Here is a 22,693-nt window from a genome sequence, read left to right as displayed (position 1 = left end):
ACTAGACTACCGATTGAAACCCTATGGCCAGTCTAGTTCAAACCAAGGAAGGACGTAAACTCTTAGGGAATATAGAGATGGAAAAAGTAGGGCTACCGAACGGTACCTTTGTTTAGCTTCGGAGGTGGGCGCGGTGCTACTACTTGGATCGCTGAGCACGGAAGGCCTTTCCTCCGATTGGCAGCACCGGAAATCGCTGGTTACCGTTTGCACTCGTCGGAAATCGCGACTACGGGTGCACTCGTCGGAAATCGCCTCGGATGGAGCTCTCACTTCTCGCGAGAATGCAAAGTGAATTCACCACGGGTCATCCTATTTATAGGGAAGGCTGGACAACGGTACTCTCGAAAAACCAAGCGGCGCATTAATGCGCGCGCGCCATCATCGCTTTGTGCCGCGTGTCGCTCATCCGGTGGGTAGCGGACGGCCGCGCGGCCTTGGTCAGCGCTCGGGCGTCCCTTCACCGTCAACTCAGGCGACCTTCGACCGCGGCGTCGACCTCTGAACTAATGATGCGGATGGGACAATGTCGGCCCTTCCATAGATCGAGTTACCGATCGGTAGGGCCGTGGTCCCTTCAGGGACAACTGCAAATCCTTCCAGAAGACTCGCAAGAGACTTGGGACTCTGTTTATACCAAAATGAACAGCCAATGAATACCAAACACGTGGAACAAACCGAGGGCTACGAGTGCCTTGGCACCCACCTTGGTACCAAGCCTACCGATCGCAACATTAGGGCAACCCGCCCGCGGGCGCGTGGCGATCTCACAATTGACGCCCAGAGTCCCACATCGAAACTCTCAACAAATTGCACACCTCCCAAGGCCTATAAAGAGGACACCCATCCGGCGAAGGTAATCAATCGGGACTTACGGCATCGCCTATTGATCGAAGTTCAAACTTATTAAATCCGTCTTACTTAAGCATCGGAGAGCCCGGTCGGTACCACACGGTGCCCTAGGATTACCGTGCGTTTGCTTTCTTGAGATCGCTGCGCTCACCGGGACATCGATCAGAAGAGACCTAATCACTAAGTTACGCGGGAAAGTATCAAACCATTTTTCTGCGTCAACAGATGAAATTAAAACCTCAAAATCTATATTGAAAATGGCCTCAAACCATGAGGGGTCTTTTGTTGTTATCCGCTATACTTTTCTACCTTGTCACTCTCAAGGTTTGCCCACCCCAGTTTTAAGTTTGGTGTGGTTTTGATTTCACTAGGCATGGGGCCATCTAGTAACAAAACATTTCTACACCTCATAAACAACTAGAATAAGGATAGTCTCTCATACAAGTGGTAAGAAATTTGCCAAGTCTCATACCACTAGATGACCGCGTTACGATTCCCCTACATATATAAGAGTTTCTCTTGGTTATGATTGTCCCACGTATATAAGAGTTTGTCTAGGTAACTAGACCAAGGAGAAATTGAGATCCTAATAATGAGCTTTCTATAGTTTATATTCTCATTGACACGTTTACTTATAAGTCATGGAAATAGAAAAAAAGAGAATGTGATTTCCATTTTCGACTTCTCATGCGTTTACTTACACATATAATAATAATAATTGACTTGATTCTCATTCCTTATTTTTATATTTTTAAATTTCCATTACGTATAAATAAACATGTAATATGAATATATTTGTAATTGAAAAATCGCAGAGTTCATTATGCTTGTAACTTAAAGACTAGCTTCAAATCATTAGATTGTCGTATCACTAGATAACAATTTGCATACACATACATACTTTCAATTTTAATCTTGAGCTGACCCGGTCTTGCGATGAGAAACGGTTGAAGAACTTGGATGGTGATGTTGAGGAATGAGATAAAAAGGACAAAACAAAAATCAATTTCAAGGCGTCAAGGATGTGGAAACGTTGCTTAAAGTCATCGAATCAAACACAAAAGAAGACAATCCAATTCCAAATGCCACTTTCTTAATACGGGAAAATAGTGATGTAGAAGTGAAGACCTACCAACTTCAACCAACTTCAACCACGGATATAGTGGTTGCTTCTTTCGTGTACGGTTGTGTGTGTGAGACATCACATTTGGCTTTTTTGTTAAGATCTGGAGAAAATAAATCATATAATATAACATTTGTATTGACTATCGAAACTCTTGACTATTTTAGGCAACTATCACGTGGCTTCTCTCATATTTTCTAGGGGCAAAGCCAAATATAAAGTCAGATCTTCAATAAACAAATAGGATATCATATATTATTTTTTATTTATACTATACAAGCCTCTTGGCACATTAAGAAAAGATAACATGGGTAGTTATGTTCCATAAAAGTATGACATATTATCTGATTTTATTTTTAATTTTTTTAATATGAAAAAAATATGAATTTACCATATTATCCTCATTTAATTAATAATTTCAATTCTTAATGTTTGAATTAACTAAGGGCATTTTCTGGTATTTTGAATGTTTCACAATTCGATGTCTTTTGCTTTATATATATAGATTTACGAAATTTCTCTTTAAATTCCAACCCCAACATCATTGGTGATATGGAATTGACATTTGGCATTAAAAATCTTATACTAGTGTCATTTTTTTTTTGTGTTGAAGATCAAGAAAAATATGTTCATATGATATGCCCTCACCTCAACCTAAACGATAAGTGCTTGAACTCTTAAATAATTGTATCGTTTTTTTTATATATAAGAAAAGGAACACCACAGAACAAAACCTCATCATCATGCACCGGAGTTTCTATATTTTTATAAAAGGAACACTACAGAACAAAACCTCATCCTCATCATCATGCCCGCAATCCCGCCTCCCTCAATATTGTTATGGATAGCACAGTAAATTTTTTTGGTACCTGACATTTTACTTTGTTTTATACAGTATAATTCAGGACCGTGTTTTCACATTAATCCTTATATCAAGACTGTAGCTTATAGTTTACATAGCTGCACTAAAGTTACTTTGTTCAAAAACAGAGAGAAAGCAGAGAGATGGGCAAGCAGGAAGGTGGTGGAGAAGAAAGTCTTCCTCCATTGTTTGAGAGCAGAAGAGCAAGATTTATAGGTTTGTATAGGGTTTTTGCATCCACAATATTGGTGGGTGTGTGTTTGATATGGGTGTATAGAGTAACAAACATCCCAAGAGCTGGAGAGGCAGGGAGGTGGGCTTGGCTTGGTATGCTCATGGCTGAGTTCTGGTTTGGGCTGTACTGGATCATCACTCAGTCTCCTAGATGGAATGTTACTTATCGTCAACCTTTCAAGGATAGGCTCTCTCACAGGTTTTGCTAGCTCTCCATCTCAGTTCATGAAGTAACAACTAAAAACAAATATTGAAAAAAATTTAGATTCTTTTTCAATCTAGAAAATTGTATAATAAGAGTATTTTTAGTTTGTTTTTCAATATAGAACTTGTACAATCTAAGGTGTTCTTCTGATAGCAAAAACTTTGCATCAGGTAAGTTATGACAAAAGGGCTCAATTTTGATATCAATCTCTATTTTTCTAAGTCCAAATCCCATTTTGTTTTGCATTTTCTTGTTGTGTGGAGTTTGAAAATTGGATTTCTAATTAATGAAGTTCTTATGATTCTTTGCATATTACAGATATGAGGACAAGTTGCCGGGAGTTGACATTTTTATATGCACTGCAGACCCCAAAATGGAGCCACCAACTTTGGTGATTAACACTGTCCTATCAGTGCTGTCCTACAGTTATCCAACAGAGAAGCTGAGTGTTTATCTTTCCGACGATGGTGGTTCAGAATTCACTTTCTATGCTCTCTTGGAGGCCTCTCGTTTCGCTAAGTATTGGATACCCTTCTGCAAAAAGTTCAATGTTGAGCCAAGGTCACCAGAGGCCTACTTTGCCCTGCACTCTGATGTGCATGACATCAAGTATGGTCAGGAATGGCTGGAAATCAAGGTATAAAAAAGTGCCAAGTTTTGCTAAATCACTGTTTTAGATAATTGACTAAGTATGCATGTGAAATGGCTAATTTAGCTGACATTTACATGTTTCCAAAGAAACTTTATGAAGAAATGAAGAATCGGATCGAATCTGCTGTTGCAACGGCAGAGATTCCAGTAGAAATAAAGAAGCAACACAAAGGGTTCTCAGAATGGAACCTTAAAGTAGCAAAGAATGATCATCAGTCGATTGTGCAGGTCTGTAATTCGTGAATTGGTTGATCTTTATCCGATACTTTTGTAATTTTGTTTGTTTGTTTGTTTGTTTCATTACTCTGTCCCTCTTATTTCCTTTGAAGATTATAACTGATGGAAGAGACATAAATGCCGTGGATAATGATGGATGCCAGTTACCTATGATGGTGTACATGTCACGAGAAAAGAAACCTCAGCAGCCACACAACTTCAAAGCTGGAGCTCTGAATGCACTGGTTAGCTTTAGTTTCCTTACTTCCAACTACATGGCTGACACAATTTTAACTTGTATATCTTTCAATCGCATTTAAAATATTTCACAATTGTGTTTTTAACTTGAAATTTGTAAGTATTATGGAGACTGAAAAAAGGTAATTTCCCTTATGCAGCTGAGAGTGTCATCAGAGATAAGCAATGCACCCTTCATCCTCCTCTTGGACTGTGACATGTATGCAAACAATGCAGACTCAATACGAGAGGCATTATGTTTCTTCTTGGATGAAAAGTATGGCCCTGAGATCGCTTACGTGCAACATCCACAGGGCTATAATAATCTCACCAAGGACGATATCTATGGAAATGAATGTTTCGTTATAAACGCGGTGAGAAATCTAGACCATGGTTATATAATTGCGCTTACTTTCAAATTAACATATCATGGTTGGTTGTCATGCATGAAGGTTGAGCTTGCTGGATTAGGTGGATATGGCACGGCCTTGTTTTGTGGCACCGGATGCTTCCATCGAAGAGAATGCCTTTTTGGAAGGAAGTATTCCAAAGATTATAGAGGACATTGGAACATAGAGAGCCAAAAGACTATTGACAGAAGTATCAAAGAACTGGAGGAATCTGCAAAAGCTCTTATCAGTTGTAGCTATGAGAAGGGTACTCAATGGGGCAAAGAGGTCTCTCTCTCTCTGCCTATCTCTCTTTCTCAAACATGCTAATTTTCTACCCTTTCAATATTAGTCTTGAAGATCATGATGAGATATATGTTATTTTTATGCAGACGGGATTGATATATGGGTGTCCTGTTGAAGATATTGCTACTGGCTTAGCAGTTCAATGCAGGGGATGGAAATCGATCTATTATAATCCAGAGAGAAAAGACTTTCTGGGTGTTGCTCCAAATACCTTAGATACAGCACTTATTCAACATAAGAGGTGGTCTGAGGGCTTGTTTCAGATATTTTTCTCCAAATATTGCCCTTTCATTTATGGGCATGGGAAGATACACTTGGGTGCCCAGATGGCATATTGTATCTACCTTCTGTGGGCTCCATTTTCCTTCCCAACTTTGTATTATGTGACTATTCCTCCTCTTTGCTTGCTCCATGGCATTCCCTTGTTCCCTAAGGTACCTTAATCTCACTCTTTTATGCTTTGGTGGAAAGAAACATTAGTTAACCCAATTGCTTCCTAAAATCTTTGGTCTATTAAGCTGCTATTCAATCACATTGAAATTGTTGGTTTTTAATTGATTGATGTTTTCATTTCAGGTGTCTAGCCTGTGGTTCCTAGCATTTGCTTATGTATTTATAGCCAAGAATGTTTACAGCATAGTTGAAGCCCTGAGAAGTGGTAGCACACTCAAAGCATGGTGGTACTTACAACGAATGTGGCTGATCCGAAGGATCACTTCCTACTTCTTCGCCTTCTTTGATACCATAAAGAGGCAACTGGGGCTATCTGAGACACAGTTTGCCCTCACTGATAAGGTGATCACAGATGATGTTTCAAAGCGGTATGAGCAAGAGATTATGGAATTCGGAAGCGCAAGCATTATGTATACCGTGTTAGCAACATCGGCATTGCTGAATTTTCTGAGCTTAGTTTGGGGAACAAAGAGAGTTGTCATGGACAGGCATTCCAAAGCTTTAGACCAGTTGATCAGCCAGGTTATTCTTTCTGGCATATTAGTTCTGATCAATTTACCGGTGTACCAAGCGCTCTTCATCCGCAGCGATAAAGGCCATATACCATCCTCTGTCATGTTCAAGTCAGTTTTTTTGCTTGCACTGGCCTGCCTGATGCCTATATACTAGGAAAGCTAGCTGAAAGATTGATAAACAATTATCATGATATAAACTAGCATTTTTACTTGGGCACATGCTCATGGAAAGAGTGCTTTATTTGCTCATTTGTTCCATTTTATCTTTTTCTCGTTGGAAGTTATAATTCAGATGTTGTTACATTCAAATTTATTTTATTCATAGACACTATATGATTCGACCCAAAAAAGACACTACATGAAAGTTCATATTTCGTGCAAATTTGTAGGAGTATTTGTCCCATATTGAAAAGTTAAAGGACCTAGCCTAGGTATATAAGGAGTTGGGCAAGTTCCCCATAGCCAATTGATTTTGGGATGAAACCTCAACTTCCTTTAAAATTTGATATGGGACATTAACAACTTAGCCCCTTATAGTAGAAAACAAACAATATATTCAGTTAATCTGATTCAAACAAAGGTGACGAATGTGATTCATCATAGAGCTAGCTCAAGCCTTCGTTTGTTTTTGTTTGGCTTTGTCAATATTCAAAGCAACCAACCTGTCTAGTAAAAATGTCAATTTCTAACAACTCAAGCTGTCGTATCTAGACTTCGTTACTTTCAGTGCACTAACATTGAAAATTCAAGTCAACATTTCACAACATCCTCATTAAACCATTGGTGGACGCATGTGTTAATAATTGTCAACAATAATTGTAGTGGCAGATAAATAAATATCCTTATTCCACTATGGCAGGTGTCATTTATGCCCATACTATATATAACCACAAGCACACAAATATATTATATAATTATCCATTTTGAGAGAGAGAGAGAGAGAGAGAGAGAGAGAGAGAGAGAGATCTGAATTATCAGATGGGAAAGGAAGACGGGTATTTACCATTGTTTGAGACAAAGAGAGCCAAGGGAATAGTTCTATATAGGATTTTTGCAGCATCTATATTTGCAGGCATATGTTTGGTTTGGATTTATAGAGTAAGTCACATACCAAAAGCAGGAGAGGATGGAAGGTTTGGCTGGATTGGATTGTTGGGTGCTGAGCTATGGTTTGGTTTTTACTGGATCCTCACTCAAGCCTCCAGGTGGAGCCCTGTTTATAGGCACACCTTCAAGGACAGACTCTCTCAAAGGTACCTACTACTTCATATATGCATCTCTCTTTTTGGTAAATCATTTACTTCATGTTACTCTGTCTGTTAGTAATGTATGTTTTAATCACTTTGGAACAAATAAGTTGTGTCTATTTATGCGTTCAACAACTGTCGTCTATGAAATTTGAACAGATATGAGAATGAGTTGCCGGGGGTGGACATATTCGTGTGCACGGCAGATCCCACAATAGAGCCACCAATGATGGTGATAAACACTGTTTTATCAGTCGTGGCTTATGACTACCCACCAGAGAAGCTGAGTGTGTATCTCTCAGATGATGGAGGCTCAGAAATTACGTACTTTGCCCTCTTGGAGGCTGCTAAGTTTGCTAAGCATTGGATACCCTATTGCAAGAAATACAATGTGGAGCCAAGATCACCTGCCGCTTATTTTGTTTCTTCTGATGATGCAGTTGATGCTGATCATAACCAGGCTGCTGATTTGTCTGGCATTAAGGTACTATTTAATTTCCTTATCTATATATCTATATATCTATATATATATATATATATATATATAAAGCAAAAAGCAAAGAATGATAAAACATTCAAAATACAAGAAAATGCTCTTAGTTAATTCAAATATTAAGATTTGAAATTATTAATTAAATGAGGATAATACGGTAAATTCACACTTTTTCATATTTAAAAAAAAAAATAAAAGAAAAATCAGATAATGAATCCTATTTTTATGTAATACAATTATCCATTATCTTTTTTAATTCTAAAATAAATAAATTTAAAAAAAAAAAGAGCCTCTCAAAAGCGCGGAAACGCATGCTGAGGCTAGTTATATTGCAATCCAACCAATTTTGTCATGAGTACATAGATAACATAGAAAATGTTCAAAGAGGTCAATAATTTAAAACTAATTTGTCTTTGTTTATTATAAAAAATAAATAAATGGTGAGCATGTGAATTGGGTCATTTTTGGATGGCGATGCGGATTGGGTTGTGTGGTTCTGGTTCGAAATGTGAATTACTGATAACCTGAATTGGGTTTTTCATTGAGGCATACAGCCAGCCAATACCTCTCAATGGAGAAAAACTTCCCTATAACGGAATGTACACATGATCGTGTACAGCCGCTACACCTAAGATTTTCTTCCCTCATTCGTTAACAAAAAACAGTGAATCCCATACGCATTCTTACGAAAGAAGTGTACACAATAAGTTTTCATAATTTTGAGTGCTGCAAGCTGAGATTTGGAGACTCATGCGGATTTTTCCCCCAACTAAAGAAGAGATCTTGGAGGAATTGCCGCATATGAAATTGAGCACAATTTTGCATAGCACACTTATTTCTCGAGAAGAGATGGGAAACATAACTTTGCCAATGTTCTTGTTTTGGAAAGTAACACTGCACATGTTGCTGGAGGTTCATGGACATGGAGGAGGAACATACAAATATGATAAGTAGTGACAATAGGCTTATTAATTTTTTTTAATAAATTAAATCACTAAAACGGTAAAATCAATAAAACAGATTGCATGATTGATTAATCTAGTGATAGCTGCCTTCTCAATTTGTCCATGTAGAAATTATACAAAGACATGGAGAATGAAGTTGAAGATGCTGTGAAGCTAGGCCGCATTTCAGAAGAAGTAAGATCAAAACATAAAGGCTTTTCTCAGTGGGATACATATTCATCACGACGTGACCACGACACCATTCTTCAGGTATGAAATTTTGATCCTCACTGTTTAGAAATGGAAGATAATAATTTCTTAATTTGAGCTATTGACATACATAAACACACATTAATTAATGTATTATATTATCATCCTTTTCATTTTTCTCAGATAGTAATTGATGGGAGAGACCTGAATGCAACAGATGTTGAAGGGTGTGTGTTGCCAACTTTGGTGTATTTGGCTCGAGAAAAGAGACCTCAATATCACCATAACTTCAAAGCTGGCGCTATGAATGCATTGGTAAACTAGTAAAAAGAAACTCAGTTTCATTTCAAACTATATTTTTGGCAATATTTTCTTTGCTAGAGAAACCAAAAAGGTGCTTCCAAAATCATCAAGTATTGGTGTGTTTGTTGATACCGCAGAAATTTCTATAATTCAATGTTAATTTGTTATGTGATCCTTTGTGCTGCAGATAAGGGTATCTTCAAACATTAGCAATGGGCAGGTCCTTCTTAATGTAGACTGTGATATGTATTCAAACAACTCTAAGGCCGTAAGGGATGCACTTTGCTTCTTAATGGATGAAGCAGAAGGCAATGAGATTGCCTATGTACAGTTCCCACAGAATTTCGAAAATGTTACTAAGAATGATTTATATAGCAATTCATTACGAGTAATCAGTGAGGTGAGTAGGCGTTCATGAAGTTATATGATGTGGAGTTAAACTTATTTAAGTGAACTTTTATAATGTTTTAATATTTATGGCTGACATGTTAGGAATTCTCTGTTTGTGGGAATTGAAGGTGGAATTCCATGGTTTGGATGGTTATGGGGGCCCTCTATATATTGGAAGTGGCTGCTTTCACAGAAGAGATACTCTTTGTGGAAGGAAGTTCATAAAGGGATGTAAGAGTGAAATGCAGTGGGAGATTAGTAGAAAGAGAGAAGAAACTGGCATTCATGAATTAGAAGAAAATTCAAGAAGTCTTGCAAGCTGTGCATTTGAAGAGAACACTGAATGGGGAAAGGAGGTCTTTATTTCTCTCTCTATCCACGCACACACAAGTGTACAATAATTTGAGCTTACTGAATCTCTATAATTTGCAGATGGGTTTGAAATATGGATGTCCAGTTGAAGATGTGATAACGGGATATCAATCCAATGCCGCGGATGGAAATCAGTGTATTGCAATCCCACAAGGAAAGCTTTCTTAGGAATAGCTACAACCACACTGTCTCAGACACTTGTGCAGCATAAGAGATGGTCAGAAGGTGATTTCCAGATTTTGCTTTCTAAGTACAGCCCTGCATGGTATGCACATGGAAATATTAGCTTAGGTCTTCAACTTGGATACTGTTGTTACTGCTTCTGGGCTTCCAATTCCTTGGCAACCCTATTTTACTCAATTATCCCTTCACTTTATCTCCTTAGAGGCATTTCGTTATTTCCGCAGGTATGGTTCCTTGTCATTCATATTAATTAATTTGTCACAACTTCCATAACATTTTCTCTTTTCTTAATGTCTGTAATAATGAGTTTTGTTTTGTCGGTTTAGGTCTCAAGCCCTTGGCTCATACCATTTGCATATGTGATAATTGCCAAGTACACTTGGAGCTTTGTGGAGTTTCTGTGGTCTGGTGGTACAATCTTAGGTTGGTGGAACGACCAACGTATATGGCTTTACAAGAGAACAAGTTCCTACCTGTTTGCCTTCATTGATACCATTTTAAACTCCCTCGGATATTCTGATTCAGCATTTGTAATAACAGCCAAGGTTTCTGATGAAGATGTTTCGCAACGATACGAGAAAGAGGTTATGGAATTTGGGGCCTCCTCTCCAATGTTTACCATACTGGCAACACTTGCATTGCTCAATTTGTTCTGCTTTCTTGGTGTTGTAAAGGAAGCAATCATGAGAGAGGGCATGACAAAACTTTATGAGACAATGCCTCTGCAAATTCTTCTGTGTGGGGTTTTGATTCTCATTAACCTACCATTGTACCAAGCCCTCTACCTAAGGAAGGACAAGGGAAAGATGCCAAGCTCCATAGCCTTTAAATCAATGGCATTTTCTGTATTTGCATGTATATGTTTTAAATATTTGTATTAAAAAAGGTTTCTTTATTGACCATTAAAAATCAATGGCAATTAGGGCTATCTCAAACAGATTTTGCATCACTAATAAGATGGTCACTAAGGATATGTCAAAGGGGCATGAGCTAGAGGTTATGCAGATTGTGTTGCTAATTGCCTGCTGCTGATGCTTCACTTCTTCTGTCTTGGGTTCCTGCTGTCTCTGCCTTGGAGTTGTTTTATCTTCCTTGCCCAATCAGGTTTATTTTAGGTTGGTTTGATTAGGTCTCTCTCAAAGATCATCAATTTCGTCACCTTTTGTTACTTGCAACTTTACCAACCTTAAACTATTATTTGCAAACTTCCTTTTTGCCTTCCACACCTTCCAAGTATATACGCATCGGGTTTAACCCACAATACCATATGGTATTCAATTCAATATGAAAATTTAAAACAAGTACAAGCAACTAGAACAAATGCCATTGACTTAAATGCTATGGAGGCCGGCACTTTCCCTTGTCCTTCCTTAGATAAAGTGCTTGGTACAAAGGTATGTTGATGAGGATCAGAACCCCACACAGAAGAATTTGCAAAGCCATTGTCTCAAAAACTTGTGCTACGCCCTTTGGTCCAGTGGTTGCTTCCTTCACAAACTCAGCAAAGCAGTACAAATTGAACAATGCAAGTGTTGCCAATATGGTGTGCATTGGAGAAGAGGCCCCAAATTCCATAATATCTTTCTCGTATCGCTGCGACACATCTTCATCGGCCACCTTCGCTGTTATGGCAAACCATGAATCAGTATATCCCAGGAAGTATAAAATGGTATCAACGAAGGCAAAGAGGTAAGAGCTTGTTCTCTTGTACAGCCACATTCGTTGGTCATTCCACCAACCTAGGATTGTGCCAATGATCACACATGCAAATGGTATGAGCCATGGACTTGAGATCTAGATTCACAAACAAAACCCATCAGACATTGAGAAATATACTATTCGGGCGGCTATGTTATAAGCCACACCTCTGATAGAGGTGAGGCAGTTATGTCTCATGTTTTATCCAATAGTATAGCCGAAATACTCTAGTTTTTCCAATTTTTTTAAAAAGAAAAAGCAGAGACACATGCTAAACTGGGTTTTTCCCAACTTTTTATAAAAGAAATAGTCTAGCCCCCCGGCTATACTGGGTTTTTTCCAATTTTTTTTTATAACAGAAATAGTATAGCTGGTCGGCTAGACCCGGTTTTCCCAACTTTTCTTCAAAGAAATGGTATAGCCGCACGGCTGTCCTCGGGTTTTTCCAATTATTTTTTAAAAAGAAATAGTATAGCCGGGCCGCGATTGTCGATTTTCCCAACTTTTTTTTTAAAAAGAAATAGTATAGCCCGTCGGCTATACTGGGTTTTTTCCCCCCCTTTTTGTTTTTTTATAAAAGAAATAGTATAGCCGTTCGGCTATAGTGGGTTTTTGCCTAATATTTCAAAAAGAAATTGTATTGCCGCTTGGCTATACCGGGATTTTTCCAAATTTTTTGAAAACAGTAAGTCGCCCAGCTGTACTTGTAATTTTTAAAGTTTTTTAAAGAGATAGTATAGCCGGTCGGCCCAACATTATAGCCGAGCGGCTAGACTCGGGGTTTTCCAATTTTCTTTTTAAATGGTATAGCCGCCCGGATATACTGGGTTTTTTCCAATTGTTTTTGTACGAAATAGTATAGCTGCGCGTAAAATTAATGTTTCTTAAAAAACAAATGTACAATGCTCGTATTGAACATGTACGTACGTATTTTTCTTGTTTAATACATGTATTTTTTACAAAATTTTCAATAATGTACACAAAATTCTTGTATTATACACATTATTAAATACAAATAATATATATTAAAATATTATATTGTGGCCGAACTTTTAAGTTGTACTTTGCCGAAATGTTGCCGAATTTACATAAGTATTTTATTTGTATAGCCGCAAGGCTATACCAAATTCATATATATAAAGGATAAACTAATGCAACTAGGACAATCCTGTTTTCATTATTTTTTTATTAAATAGTATAGGCACGTGGATGTACTTTGATTTTGAAACTATTTTATGAATTTTCTTTAAAAGTGCTGCTATATTGGGTTTTTCTAATTTTTTAGTATTGTCGGCAATTTTTTTATAAAAGAAATAGTATAGCCGCCCGGCTATACTGTTTTTCCACCAAATTTTTTTAAGATAGTATTTCGCACGGCTATACTCGGTTTTTCCCAACTTTTTATAAAAGGAATAGTATAGCCGGGCGGCCATACGTTCGAATTTTTTTTAAAAATAGTATAGCCGTTCGGCTATAGTAAGTTATTTTTTCCTAATTTTACAAAATTCATGTTTTGTCGGTTTAGGTCTCAAGCCCTTGACTCATACCATTTGCATATGTGATAATTGCCAAGTACACTTGGAGCTTTGTGGAGTTTCTGTGGTCTGGTGGTACAATCTTAGGTTGGTAGAACGACGAACGTATATGGCTTTACATGAGAACAAGTTCCTACCTGTTTGCCTTCATTGATACCATTTTAAACTCCCTCGGATATTCTGATTCAGTATTTGTAATAACAGCCAAGGTTTCTGATGAAGATGTTTCGCATCGATACGAGAAAGAGGTTATGGAATTTGGAGCCTCGTCTCCAATGTTTACCATACTGGCAATACTTGCATTACTCAATTTGTTCTGCTTTCTTGGTGTTGTAAAGGAAGCAATCATGGGAGAGGGCATGACAAAACTTCATGAGACAATGCCTCTGCAAATTCTTCTGTGTGGGGTTTTGATTCTCATTAACCTACCATTGTACCAAGCCCTCCACCTAATAGCCTTTAAATCAATGGCATTTTCTGTATTTGCATGTATATGTTTGAGATATTTGTATTAAAAAAGGTTTCTTTATTGACCATTATATAAAATGTCTTTGCGATAAATAGAATCATGTTTGAGGGTGCATTGCTACTAACTTGGGTTCCCAAATGAGATTTGCCTGCTTCAAATTCCTTGCCAAATTTGTATTATGTCTTTGTTCTTCCTCTTTGCTTGCTCCATGGCCTTCCCTTGTTAAGCCAATTTTGGCCTGCAGTATGGCATCCTAACGTTCAATCCCGCAATTACCAATCATTAAGAAGGAAGAAGATACATCATTATTAGGCTAACATCCAATCATTAAGAAGGTAATTTATTATTGTTCATGTGTCAAGCCTAATTGTTCCTTGCATTTGCTTATGCTTCTGTTACCAAGAATGCTTTCAGCACAATTGAAGCCTTGAGATGAGGGACTGCATTCACATGATGGTGGAACGAATAAGGAATGACGCAATTAAGATCTCAAACAAATTTTTCATCACTAATAAGGTGGTCACTAAGGATATGTCAAAGAGGCATGAGCTAGAGGTTATGCAGATTGTGTTGTTAATTGCCTGCTGCTGATGCTTCACTTCTTCTGTCTTGGGTTCCCGCTGTCTCTGCCTTGGAGTTGTTTTATCTTCCTTGCCCAATCAGGTTTATTTTAGGTTGGTTTGATTAGGTCTCTCTCAAAGAGCATCAATTTCGTCACCTTTCGTTACTTGCAAATTTACCAACCTTAAACTATTATTTGCAAACTTCCTTTTTGCCTTCCACACCTTCCAAGTATATACGCATCGGGTTTAACCCACAATACCATATGGTATTCAATTCAATATGAAAATTTAAAACAAGTACAAGCAACTAGAACAAATGCCATTGACTTAAATGCTATGGAGGCCGGCATCTTTCCCTTGTCCTTCCTTAGATAAAGTGCTTGGTACAAAGGTATGTTGATGAGGATCAGAACCCCACACAGAAGAATTTGCACAGCCATTGTCTCAAAAATTTGTGCTATGCCCCTTGATCCAGTGGTTGCTTCCTTCACAAACTCAGCAAAGCAGTACAAATTGAACAATGCAAGTGTTGCCAATATGGTGAGCATTGGAGAAGAGGCCCCAAATTCCATAATCTCTTTCTCGTATCGCTGCGACACATCTTCATCAGCCACCTTGGCTGTTATGGCAAATGCTGAATCAGTATATCCCAGGAAGTATAAAATGGTATCAACGAAGGCAAAGAGGTAAGAGCTTGTTCTCTTGTACAGCCACATTCGTTGGTCATTCCACCAACCTAGGATTGTGCCACCAGACCCCAGAAACTCCACAAAGCTCCAAGTATACTTGCCAATGATCACATATGCAAATGGTATGAGCCATGGACTTGAGATCTAAATTCACAAAACAAAACCCATCAGACATTGAGAAATATACTATTTGGGTGGCTACGTTATAAACCACATCTCTGATAGAGGCGAGGCGAGACTTACTTATGTAAGTAGTTTATGTCTCATGTTTATTAGTGATGTGACATATATTGTGACAAATCAATTATCACTGAGACACAAGATCAATTATACCTGTGGAAATAAGGAAATGCCCTTAAGGAGGTAAAGTGAAGGGACAATCGAGTAAAATAGGGTTGCCCAGCAATTGGAAGCCCAGCAGCAGACAATACAATATCCAAGTTGAAGGGCCAAACTTATCTTTCCATGACCATACCAAGCCGGACTGCACTTAGAAAGTAAAATCTGGAGAGAACCTTCTGACAATCTCTTATGCTGCACAAGTGTGTGAGGCAGTGTGGTTGTAGCCAATCCTAAGAAAGCTTTTCTTGTTGGGTTGCAATACACCAATTTCCATCCACGGCATTGAATCGATAGCCCTGTTATCACATCTTCAACTGGACATCCGTATTTCAATCCCATCTGCAAAGTTTTCAAGATTCATAGATATATCAAGCTCCTCAAATTAATTATATGCACTTGCTGTGGCACAGACTGAGAAAGAAAAAGAGAGAAAGTAGACCTCTTTTCCCCATTCAGTATTCTGTTCAAATGTACAGCTTGCAAGACTCTTTGAATTTTCTTCCAATTCATGAATGCCACTTTCTTCTCTTTTTCTGCTGATCTCCCACTTCATATCACTCTTAGATCCCTTGATGAACTTCCTTCCACAAAGAGTATCTCTTCTGTGAAAGCATCCACTTCCAATGTATATAGGGCCCTCATAACCATCCGAACCATGCATTTCCACCTTCATATTTTAATATCCATCACATATATAGAATTCCAAACATGTAGGCAAAAGATTTATAATAATTGAAAATTTCGATTCCATTGATATATGCATACACTCACCTCGCTGATTATTTGAAATGAACTATATAATTCATTCTTAGTAAGTTTTTTGAAATTCTGTGGGAACTGTACGTATGCAACCTCATGACCTTTCCCTTCATCCATTAAGAAATAACAAAGTGCATCTCTTATGGACATGGAGTTGTTTGAATACGTGTCACAGTCTACATTAAGAATGACATTCCCATTGCTAACGTTTGCAGATACCCTGATCTACACAAAGGATCACATAATGATCAAATAATGAATATAAGATGAAATTTATTTGCAACATTAAACAAGTAAAGACTCCCTTTTCTGAACACTTCAGCTAGTAAAAAAAAGTGTTACCAAATAAAGTAAAATTACCAGAGCATTCATAGCACCGCCTTTGAAGTTATGGTGATACTGGGGTCTCTTCTCTCGAGCCAAATACACCAAAGTTGGCAACCCACACCCTTCAACATCAGCTGCATTGGGGTCTCTCCCATGAATTGCTATCTGAGAAAAGAAAAAAATTTGATCAAACACCAGTTAAATATCAATGACCCTGACTTGCAGTTTTATGGTAAACTATCATACTTGAAGAATGGTGTCATGGTCATGTCGCGATTTATATGTATCCCACTGAGAAAAGCCTTTGTGCTTTGATCGTACTTCTTCTGAGATGTGGACTAGCTTCACTGCATTTTCGATTTTATTCTCCATGTCCTTGTATAATTTCTACAGCAATAATTTCAGAAGGCAGATTAATAAATGTTTGTGATGGGCCTACCTAAATTTGCACCACAAAAATTTCTGAAAGTTAATTCAATTCTTGATATTAGTACCGTAATAACTACGAAATCTTTAGCCTGATTATCTTCAACTGCATCATCAGCAGGTACTGAGACAAAATAAGCAGCAGGTGACCTTGGCTCCACATTGTATTTCTTGCAATATGGTGTCCAGTGTTTGGCAAACTCAACAGCTTCCAAGAGGGCATGGTATGTAATTTCTGAGCCTCCATCATCTGAGAGATACACACTCAGCTTCTCTGGTGGGTAGTCATAAGCCATGACTGATAAAACATGTGTTTATCACCATCATTGGTGTCTCTATTGTGGGGTCTGCCGTGCACACAAATATGTCCACCCCCGGCAACTCATTCTCATATCTGCACAAATTTCACGGATGACAGTTGTTGAAAACATTAAAAATAAAAATAAAAATTATTTGTTCCAAATTGATTAATAAATACATTACTAAGAGGCAGAGTAACATGAAGTAAATGATTTACCAAAAAGAGAGATGCATATATGAAGTTGTAGATACCTTTGAGAGAGGCCTTGAAGGTGTGCCTATAAACAGGGTTCCACCTAGAGGCTTGAGTGAGGAGCCAGTAAAAAGCAAACCATATCTCAGCACCCAACAATCCAATCCACCCAAACCTTCCATCTGTACCTGCTTTTGGTACGTGGCTCACCCTATAAACCAAAATCAAACATATACCTGCAAATACAGATGCTGCAAAAAACCTATATAGGACTATTCCTTTGGCTCTCTTTGTCTCAAACAATGGCAAATGTTCTTCTTCCTTTCCCATTCTCAGCTCATCGCTAGCCATTTCTCAGTAGCCAGTACTGAACAGTATTATGATTGGGAGAATGGGTTCCTTTCCTAGTTATAGAGATTCACCCAAGTCTTATAATATGAAGCCAAAATAACAAAACTCTGCCACCACCTAATGGTATGGTAGTAGTTAGGTGCAACAACACGTGCAGTTTTTGTTTGGGGTGGGGATTTCAAGTTTCCTCCGTTACAAAACAAAGGGTATGCGAAATAACAATCGAGTCGTTTGAGTCGTTTGGTATTGCCTTTCTTTAAGCAAGTATTTATGCTCGTGGTCATGCTAAGTGGAAAACGTGGTGGACTAGTTTTTAGCTACAATATACATTTTTATGACGGCAGATTTTAAGTCAATTGATTTACTGACAGTTGTTGATGGTGGGATTGAACCCCTCAAATAAGCTCCTCACTCTCTACTCCTCTTTATAGTCTTTTTGGATGAGAATGAGACCGCAAGCTCCATATATTGGGGAGTAAAATGAAACTGTAAACAAAGCCCATTTGTCCTTCATCTGCGGAAATCGTGACTTTTCTCCTTCATCAGAACAGAACCCAAATGGCTACTCCAAAATATGAGACGCCAATCGTGATTTGCACGTCGACCCTTACTGAGGCTGCTGGACTGGAGCCATCATGGATGTAACTTGTAAGTTTGTAAGTTGTACCCCATGCTCACCATTAATTTATGGGCCTGCATTGGCAGCTGAACCAGTTGTGTAGTTGAATACATAAAGGAGAGGAGATAGCCCTTCTTCCTTTTGAACAAGTTTCAGAAGAGGCTCTTTTTATTTAGAATCCAACACGGCTTTTTTTATTCATTTTATCATAACCAGTATGAGTGTACACAAAATATAATTAAGCAAATGATTTTCATATACCAATTGTTTTGAATCCTATATTTGTTCCAGGATAATGATCATGGAACGTCCACATGTGATGCGAGGCAGTTAATTAAGAAAATTAATTGTAGGTTGGGGGGCCCTTAGAACATACATTTCTTCACAATCCCTTAATTTAATATGATAATTTAAAACATACACAAGAAAACACAGCAATGACCATTGATTTATATGCTACGGAGCTCGGCATCTTCCCTTTATCTTTCCTCAGGTAAAGGCCTTGGTACAAAGGTAGGTTAATGAGAATCAAAACCCCACACAGAAGAACCTGCAAAGACATAGTCTCATAAGCTTTTGCAATGCCCTTCGATCCAGCAATTGCTTCTTCCAATACAAACCCAGCAAAGCAGCACAGATTGAGCAACGCAAGTGTTGCCAAAATGGTGAGCATTGGAGAGGAGGCTCCAAACTCCATAATCTCTTTCTCGTATCGCTTCGACACATCTTCATCTGCCACCTTGGCTGTGATTACAAAGGCTGAATTAGTGTATCCGATGGAGGATAGAATGGTATCTATGAAGGCAAAGAGGTAGGAGCTTGTTCTCTGGTAAAGCCATATGCGTTGCTCGTTCCACCAACCTAATATTGTACCATCACACCACAGAAACTCCACAAAGCTCCAAGTGTACTTGCCAATGATCACATATGCAAATGGTATGAGCCATGGACTTGACATCTAATTAAATTCACAAAACAAAATCCATTAGACGTGCATCGGGAAATATACTCTAAAGGTACCGTACGGTTATATATATAATGAGGATATAAGGACATAGGAACCATACCTGTGGAAATAAGGATGTGCCTCTAAGGAGGTAAAGCGAAGGGAGAGTTGAGTAAACTAGGGTTGCCAAGCAATTTGAAGCCCAGAGGGAGTAGCGAAGATATCCAAGTTGATGGCCTAACCTAATCTTCCCATAGGCATACCAAGCAGGACTGTACTTAGAAAGAAAAATATGAAAGTTACCTTCTGACCATCTCTTATGCTGCACAAGTATATGAGGCAGTGTGGCTGGAGCTAATCCTAAGAAAGCTTCCCTTGCTGGATTGCAATACACCGATTTCCATCCCCGGCAATGGATTGATAGCCCCGTTATTATATCTTCAACTGGACATCCATATTTCAAGCCCATCTACACATTACCAATTAAATTTTGAATTTAAATCATACCGGCAGTATTTTTAAACAATGATTATGTGTCATTTCATTATTGACCCTAAAATTTTTTTGGGGGGAGAGAGAGAGACCTCTTTTCCCCATTGAGTGTTCTCTTCAAATGTACAACTTGCAAGACTTTTTGTGTTTTCTTCCAATTCATGAATGCCAAGTTCTTCTCTTTTTCTATTATCCCACTTCATATCACTCTTAGAATCCTTGCTGAATTTCCTCCCACAAAGTGTATCTCTTCTGTGAAAGCATCCAGTTCCAACATATAGAGGGCCTCCATAACCATCCACACCATGTGCTTCCACCTTCCATATACACAACACAGACAAATAATTCCAAATAAGTAAGAATTTATAATAAAATTTAAAATAACATGATAAAAAACTTTACTTATTCCATTACCATATATATAATTATTGTCAACAAATACTCACCTCATTGATTACGCGTAATGAAGCGTATAATTCATTCTTAGTAAGGTTTTTGAAATTCTGTGGGAACTGTACAAATGCAATCTCATGGCCTTTCTCTTCATCCATTAAGAAACAAAGCGTATCTCGTATGGCCAAGGAGTTGTTTGAATACATATCACAATCTACATTAAGAAGTAACTTCCCATTGCTAATGTATGAAGATACCCTAATCTGAAAATAAATTAATAAAGGATATTAGATAACAAAGAATATTGATTGAAGAAGAAGTCAGAATTTTTTTTAATTTTTTTTATATGAGAAACAAAATATGAAATTTACCAGAGCATTCATAGCGCCAGCTTTGAAGTTATGGTGATACTGGGGTCTCTTCTCTCGAGCCAAATACACTAAAGTTGGCAACGCACAACCTTCATTATCTGTTGCATTAATCCGGTCTCTTCCATCAATTACTATCTGAGAAAATTTAAGAAAAATATATTAAGCATAAAATATCAGGCAAATTATATTGATATATATATTGGTTATCTTTCATACTTGAAGAATGGTGTCATGATCACGTCGAGATGAATATGAATCCCACTGAGAAAAGCCTTTATGTTTTGATCGTACTTGGTCTGAAACCTGGCCTAGCTTCACTGCATTTTCAATTTTATTCTCCATATACTGGTATAATTTCTACCACAACAAATTCATCATCACAAAGGCACCTCGCTAGTTAGAAGCTAATTAATTAATAATGTAATATGCGTAATGCTAAGCTTATCATATTTTTATACCACATATCTAATGGAGATGAAGCCCACCAATACAATGAGACTCTTCTCTATTAGAGATGTGGTACGTAATGTGATATAAAAATATAGTAAACCTAGCATTTTCCATCTAATATTATAATAAATTAGCAGTATCATCATAACAACATTTCTTACTATTATTTTTTGTTATCTATAATGTCGGGAAGTAGGAATGAAAAAATAAATTTCTAGTGTCATTGTAACACGATGGTGTCGTCAAATAACTTGTATTATAAAATATGTACATGCCTTGTGGATACTATATGTTGAACTATAAACTCGTTCGTCCACTACCTTAGACACTCAACTCCATGTCAATATGCACTAATCAATCGTGGAAAAATAAACTTCTTGGGCACACAAATTTGTGTGTGGGGCCCAATGAATAATCTACGTGAGGAGAGAGAACCATTGGGTTGGCTTATTATAAGCAGCAGGATTGAAAACACGTCAGGGATGACCCAATTCACCTAATCCATTGGGTTGGCTTATTATAGGCAGCATGATTGAAAACACGTCAGGGATGACCCAACCCAATTCACCTAATCCATTGGGTTGGCTTATTATAGGCAGCTGGATTGAAAACACGTCACTTCACCCCAATACGTAATATTAGGGCCCATATAGTAACGTTTTCAGAAGGCGGATTAATAAATATTTGTGATGGGCTTACCTTAAGTTGCACCACGGAAATTTCTGAAAGTTAATTCAATTCTTGAAATTAGTACCTTGATAACCACGAAATCTTTAGCCTGATGATTATCTTCCACTGCATCATCACCATGTTTTGAGACAAAATAAGCAGCAGGTGATCTTGGCTCCACATTATATTTCTTGCAATATGGTATCCAGTGTTTGGCAAACTCAGCAGCCTCCATGAGGGCGTAGTATGTAATTTCCGACCCTCCATCATCTGAGAGATACACACTCAGCTTCTCTGGTGGATATTCATAAGCCATGACTGACAGAACAGTGTTCATCACCATCATTGGTGGCTCTATGCTTGCATCCGCCGTGCACACAAATATGTCTACCCCAGGCAACTCATTCTCATATCTGTTCAAATTGCACGGACGACAGTTATTTAATGCATATATAAAATCAAACTTATTTGTTCCAAATTGATTAATACATACATTAACTGATAGAAAGACTAACATGAACAAAAAGTAGGTACCTTTGAGAGAGCCTGTCCTTGAAGGTGTGCCTATAAACAGGGTTCCACCTGGAGGCTTGAGTTAGGAGCCAGTAAAAACCAAACCATATCTCAGCACCCAACAATCCAATCCAGGCAAACCTTCCATCTTCTCCTGCTTTTGGTATGTGACTTACTCTGTAAACCCAAATCGAACATATGCCTGCAAATATAGAAACTGCAAAAATCCTAAATAGGACTCTTCCCTGGGCTTTTTTTGTCTCAAACAATGGTAAATGCTCTTCCTTTGCCATTTTTGCAGCTCACTAGCTAGCTCTGAGTCTGAGTAGATTTTTCTCAGTCCTCAATGGTATAATGATTTGGATAATGGGTCCCGTCCCTTGTCAGGCTAAAATATCGTTCA

General features: G+C 38.0%; 4 protein-coding genes and 1 pseudogene across 6 annotated transcripts; 2 read left to right on the top strand and 3 right to left on the bottom strand.

Moving 5' to 3' along the window:
* The first annotated feature begins 2,824 nt into the window (after window positions 1-2,824).
* LOC103318701 (cellulose synthase-like protein E6) lies at window positions 2,825-6,292 on the top strand. Of its 2 annotated transcripts, none has more exons than XM_089045403.1 (8): window positions 2,825-2,840; window positions 2,966-3,270; window positions 3,595-3,913; window positions 4,015-4,155; window positions 4,257-4,388; window positions 4,542-5,057; window positions 5,162-5,509; window positions 5,652-6,292. In XM_089045403.1, the coding sequence occupies exons 2-8, from the start codon at window positions 2,981-2,983 to the stop codon at window positions 6,195-6,197; spliced, it is 2,292 nt and encodes a 763-aa protein (XP_088901529.1). In that variant the 5' UTR covers window positions 2,825-2,840; window positions 2,966-2,980; the 3' UTR covers window positions 6,198-6,292. The 2 variants fall into 2 exon arrangements, with proteins under 2 accessions (XP_088901529.1, XP_008218345.2); XM_008220123.2 differs by lacking the exon at window positions 2,825-2,840 and having other exon boundaries at window positions 2,899-3,270; window positions 4,542-4,754; window positions 4,833-5,057.
* Window positions 6,293-6,948: 656 nt separating this feature from the next.
* LOC103318715 (cellulose synthase-like protein E1) lies at window positions 6,949-11,122 on the top strand. Its single transcript, XM_089045429.1, is given in 9 exon segments — window positions 6,949-7,296; window positions 7,450-7,774; window positions 8,857-8,997; window positions 9,121-9,252; window positions 9,428-9,640; window positions 9,759-9,986; window positions 10,063-10,108; window positions 10,111-10,409; window positions 10,512-11,122. Coding segments are annotated over 9 exon segments (2,214 nt in total). The 5' UTR covers window positions 6,949-7,021; the 3' UTR covers window positions 11,067-11,122.
* A 401-nt stretch (window positions 11,123-11,523) lies between these two features.
* On the bottom strand, window positions 11,524-11,904 carry LOC148921313 (cellulose synthase-like protein E1 pseudogene; annotated as a pseudogene).
* Window positions 11,905-14,695: 2,791 nt separating this feature from the next.
* On the bottom strand, window positions 14,696-17,908 carry LOC103319617 (cellulose synthase-like protein E1). The gene is given in 10 exon segments (XM_089045409.1): window positions 14,696-15,283; window positions 15,473-15,820; window positions 15,921-16,148; window positions 16,253-16,465; window positions 16,601-16,732; window positions 16,814-16,954; window positions 17,062-17,301; window positions 17,303-17,387; window positions 17,546-17,558; window positions 17,561-17,908. Coding segments are annotated over 10 exon segments (2,235 nt in total). The 5' UTR covers window positions 17,838-17,908; the 3' UTR covers window positions 14,696-14,725.
* A 925-nt stretch (window positions 17,909-18,833) lies between these two features.
* Window positions 18,834-22,687, bottom strand: LOC107880921 (cellulose synthase-like protein E1). 2 transcript variants are annotated; one of them, XM_016793481.2, is made up of 8 exons: window positions 22,312-22,687; window positions 21,863-22,190; window positions 20,875-21,015; window positions 20,659-20,793; window positions 20,341-20,550; window positions 19,987-20,211; window positions 19,524-19,871; window positions 18,834-19,414 (listed from the first exon to the last, which is right to left on the bottom strand). In XM_016793481.2, the coding sequence occupies exons 1-8, from the start codon at window positions 22,581-22,583 to the stop codon at window positions 18,854-18,856; spliced, it is 2,220 nt and encodes a 739-aa protein (XP_016648967.2). In that variant the 5' UTR covers window positions 22,584-22,687; the 3' UTR covers window positions 18,834-18,853. The 2 variants fall into 2 exon arrangements, with proteins under 2 accessions (XP_016648967.2, XP_088901545.1); XM_089045419.1 differs by lacking the exon at window positions 20,875-21,015 and having other exon boundaries at window positions 22,312-22,660.
* Window positions 22,688-22,693: the final 6 nt, after the last annotated feature.

Source organism: Prunus mume, linkage group LG1, assembly GCF_029339155.1.
Source record: "Prunus mume cultivar Tortuosa linkage group LG1, ASM2933915v1, whole genome shotgun sequence".
NCBI lineage: Eukaryota > Viridiplantae > Streptophyta > Magnoliopsida > Rosales > Rosaceae > Prunus > Prunus mume.
The sequence above is the reverse complement of the archived record's forward strand: the minus strand, read 5'-3'. Positions and strand labels throughout refer to the sequence as shown.

What these genes read in the sequence shown, in the direction of transcription:
- LOC103318701 (XM_089045403.1), top strand. Translation starts at nt 2,981, where the DNA reads ATGGGCAAGCAGGAAGGTGGTGGAGAAGAAAGTCTTCCTCCATTGTTT. An exon ending in CTGGAGCTCTGAATGCACTG is followed by an intron (nt 4,389 to 4,541) that starts GTTAGCTTTAGT and finishes TCCCTTATGCAG; the next exon opens with CTGAGAGTGTCATCAGAGAT. An exon ending in GTACTCAATGGGGCAAAGAG is followed by an intron (nt 5,058 to 5,161) that starts GTCTCTCTCTCT and finishes ATTTTTATGCAG; the next exon opens with ACGGGATTGATATATGGGTG.
- LOC107880921 (XM_016793481.2), bottom strand. Translation starts at nt 22,583, where the DNA reads ATGGCAAAGGAAGAGCATTTACCATTGTTTGAGACAAAAAAAGCCCAG. An exon ending in AAGGACAGGCTCTCTCAAAG is followed by an intron (nt 22,191 to 22,311) that starts GTACCTACTTTT and finishes CAATTTGAACAG; the next exon opens with ATATGAGAATGAGTTGCCTG. An exon ending in CATTACGCGTAATCAATGAG is followed by an intron (nt 20,212 to 20,340) that starts GTGAGTATTTGT and finishes TGTATATGGAAG; the next exon opens with GTGGAAGCACATGGTGTGGA.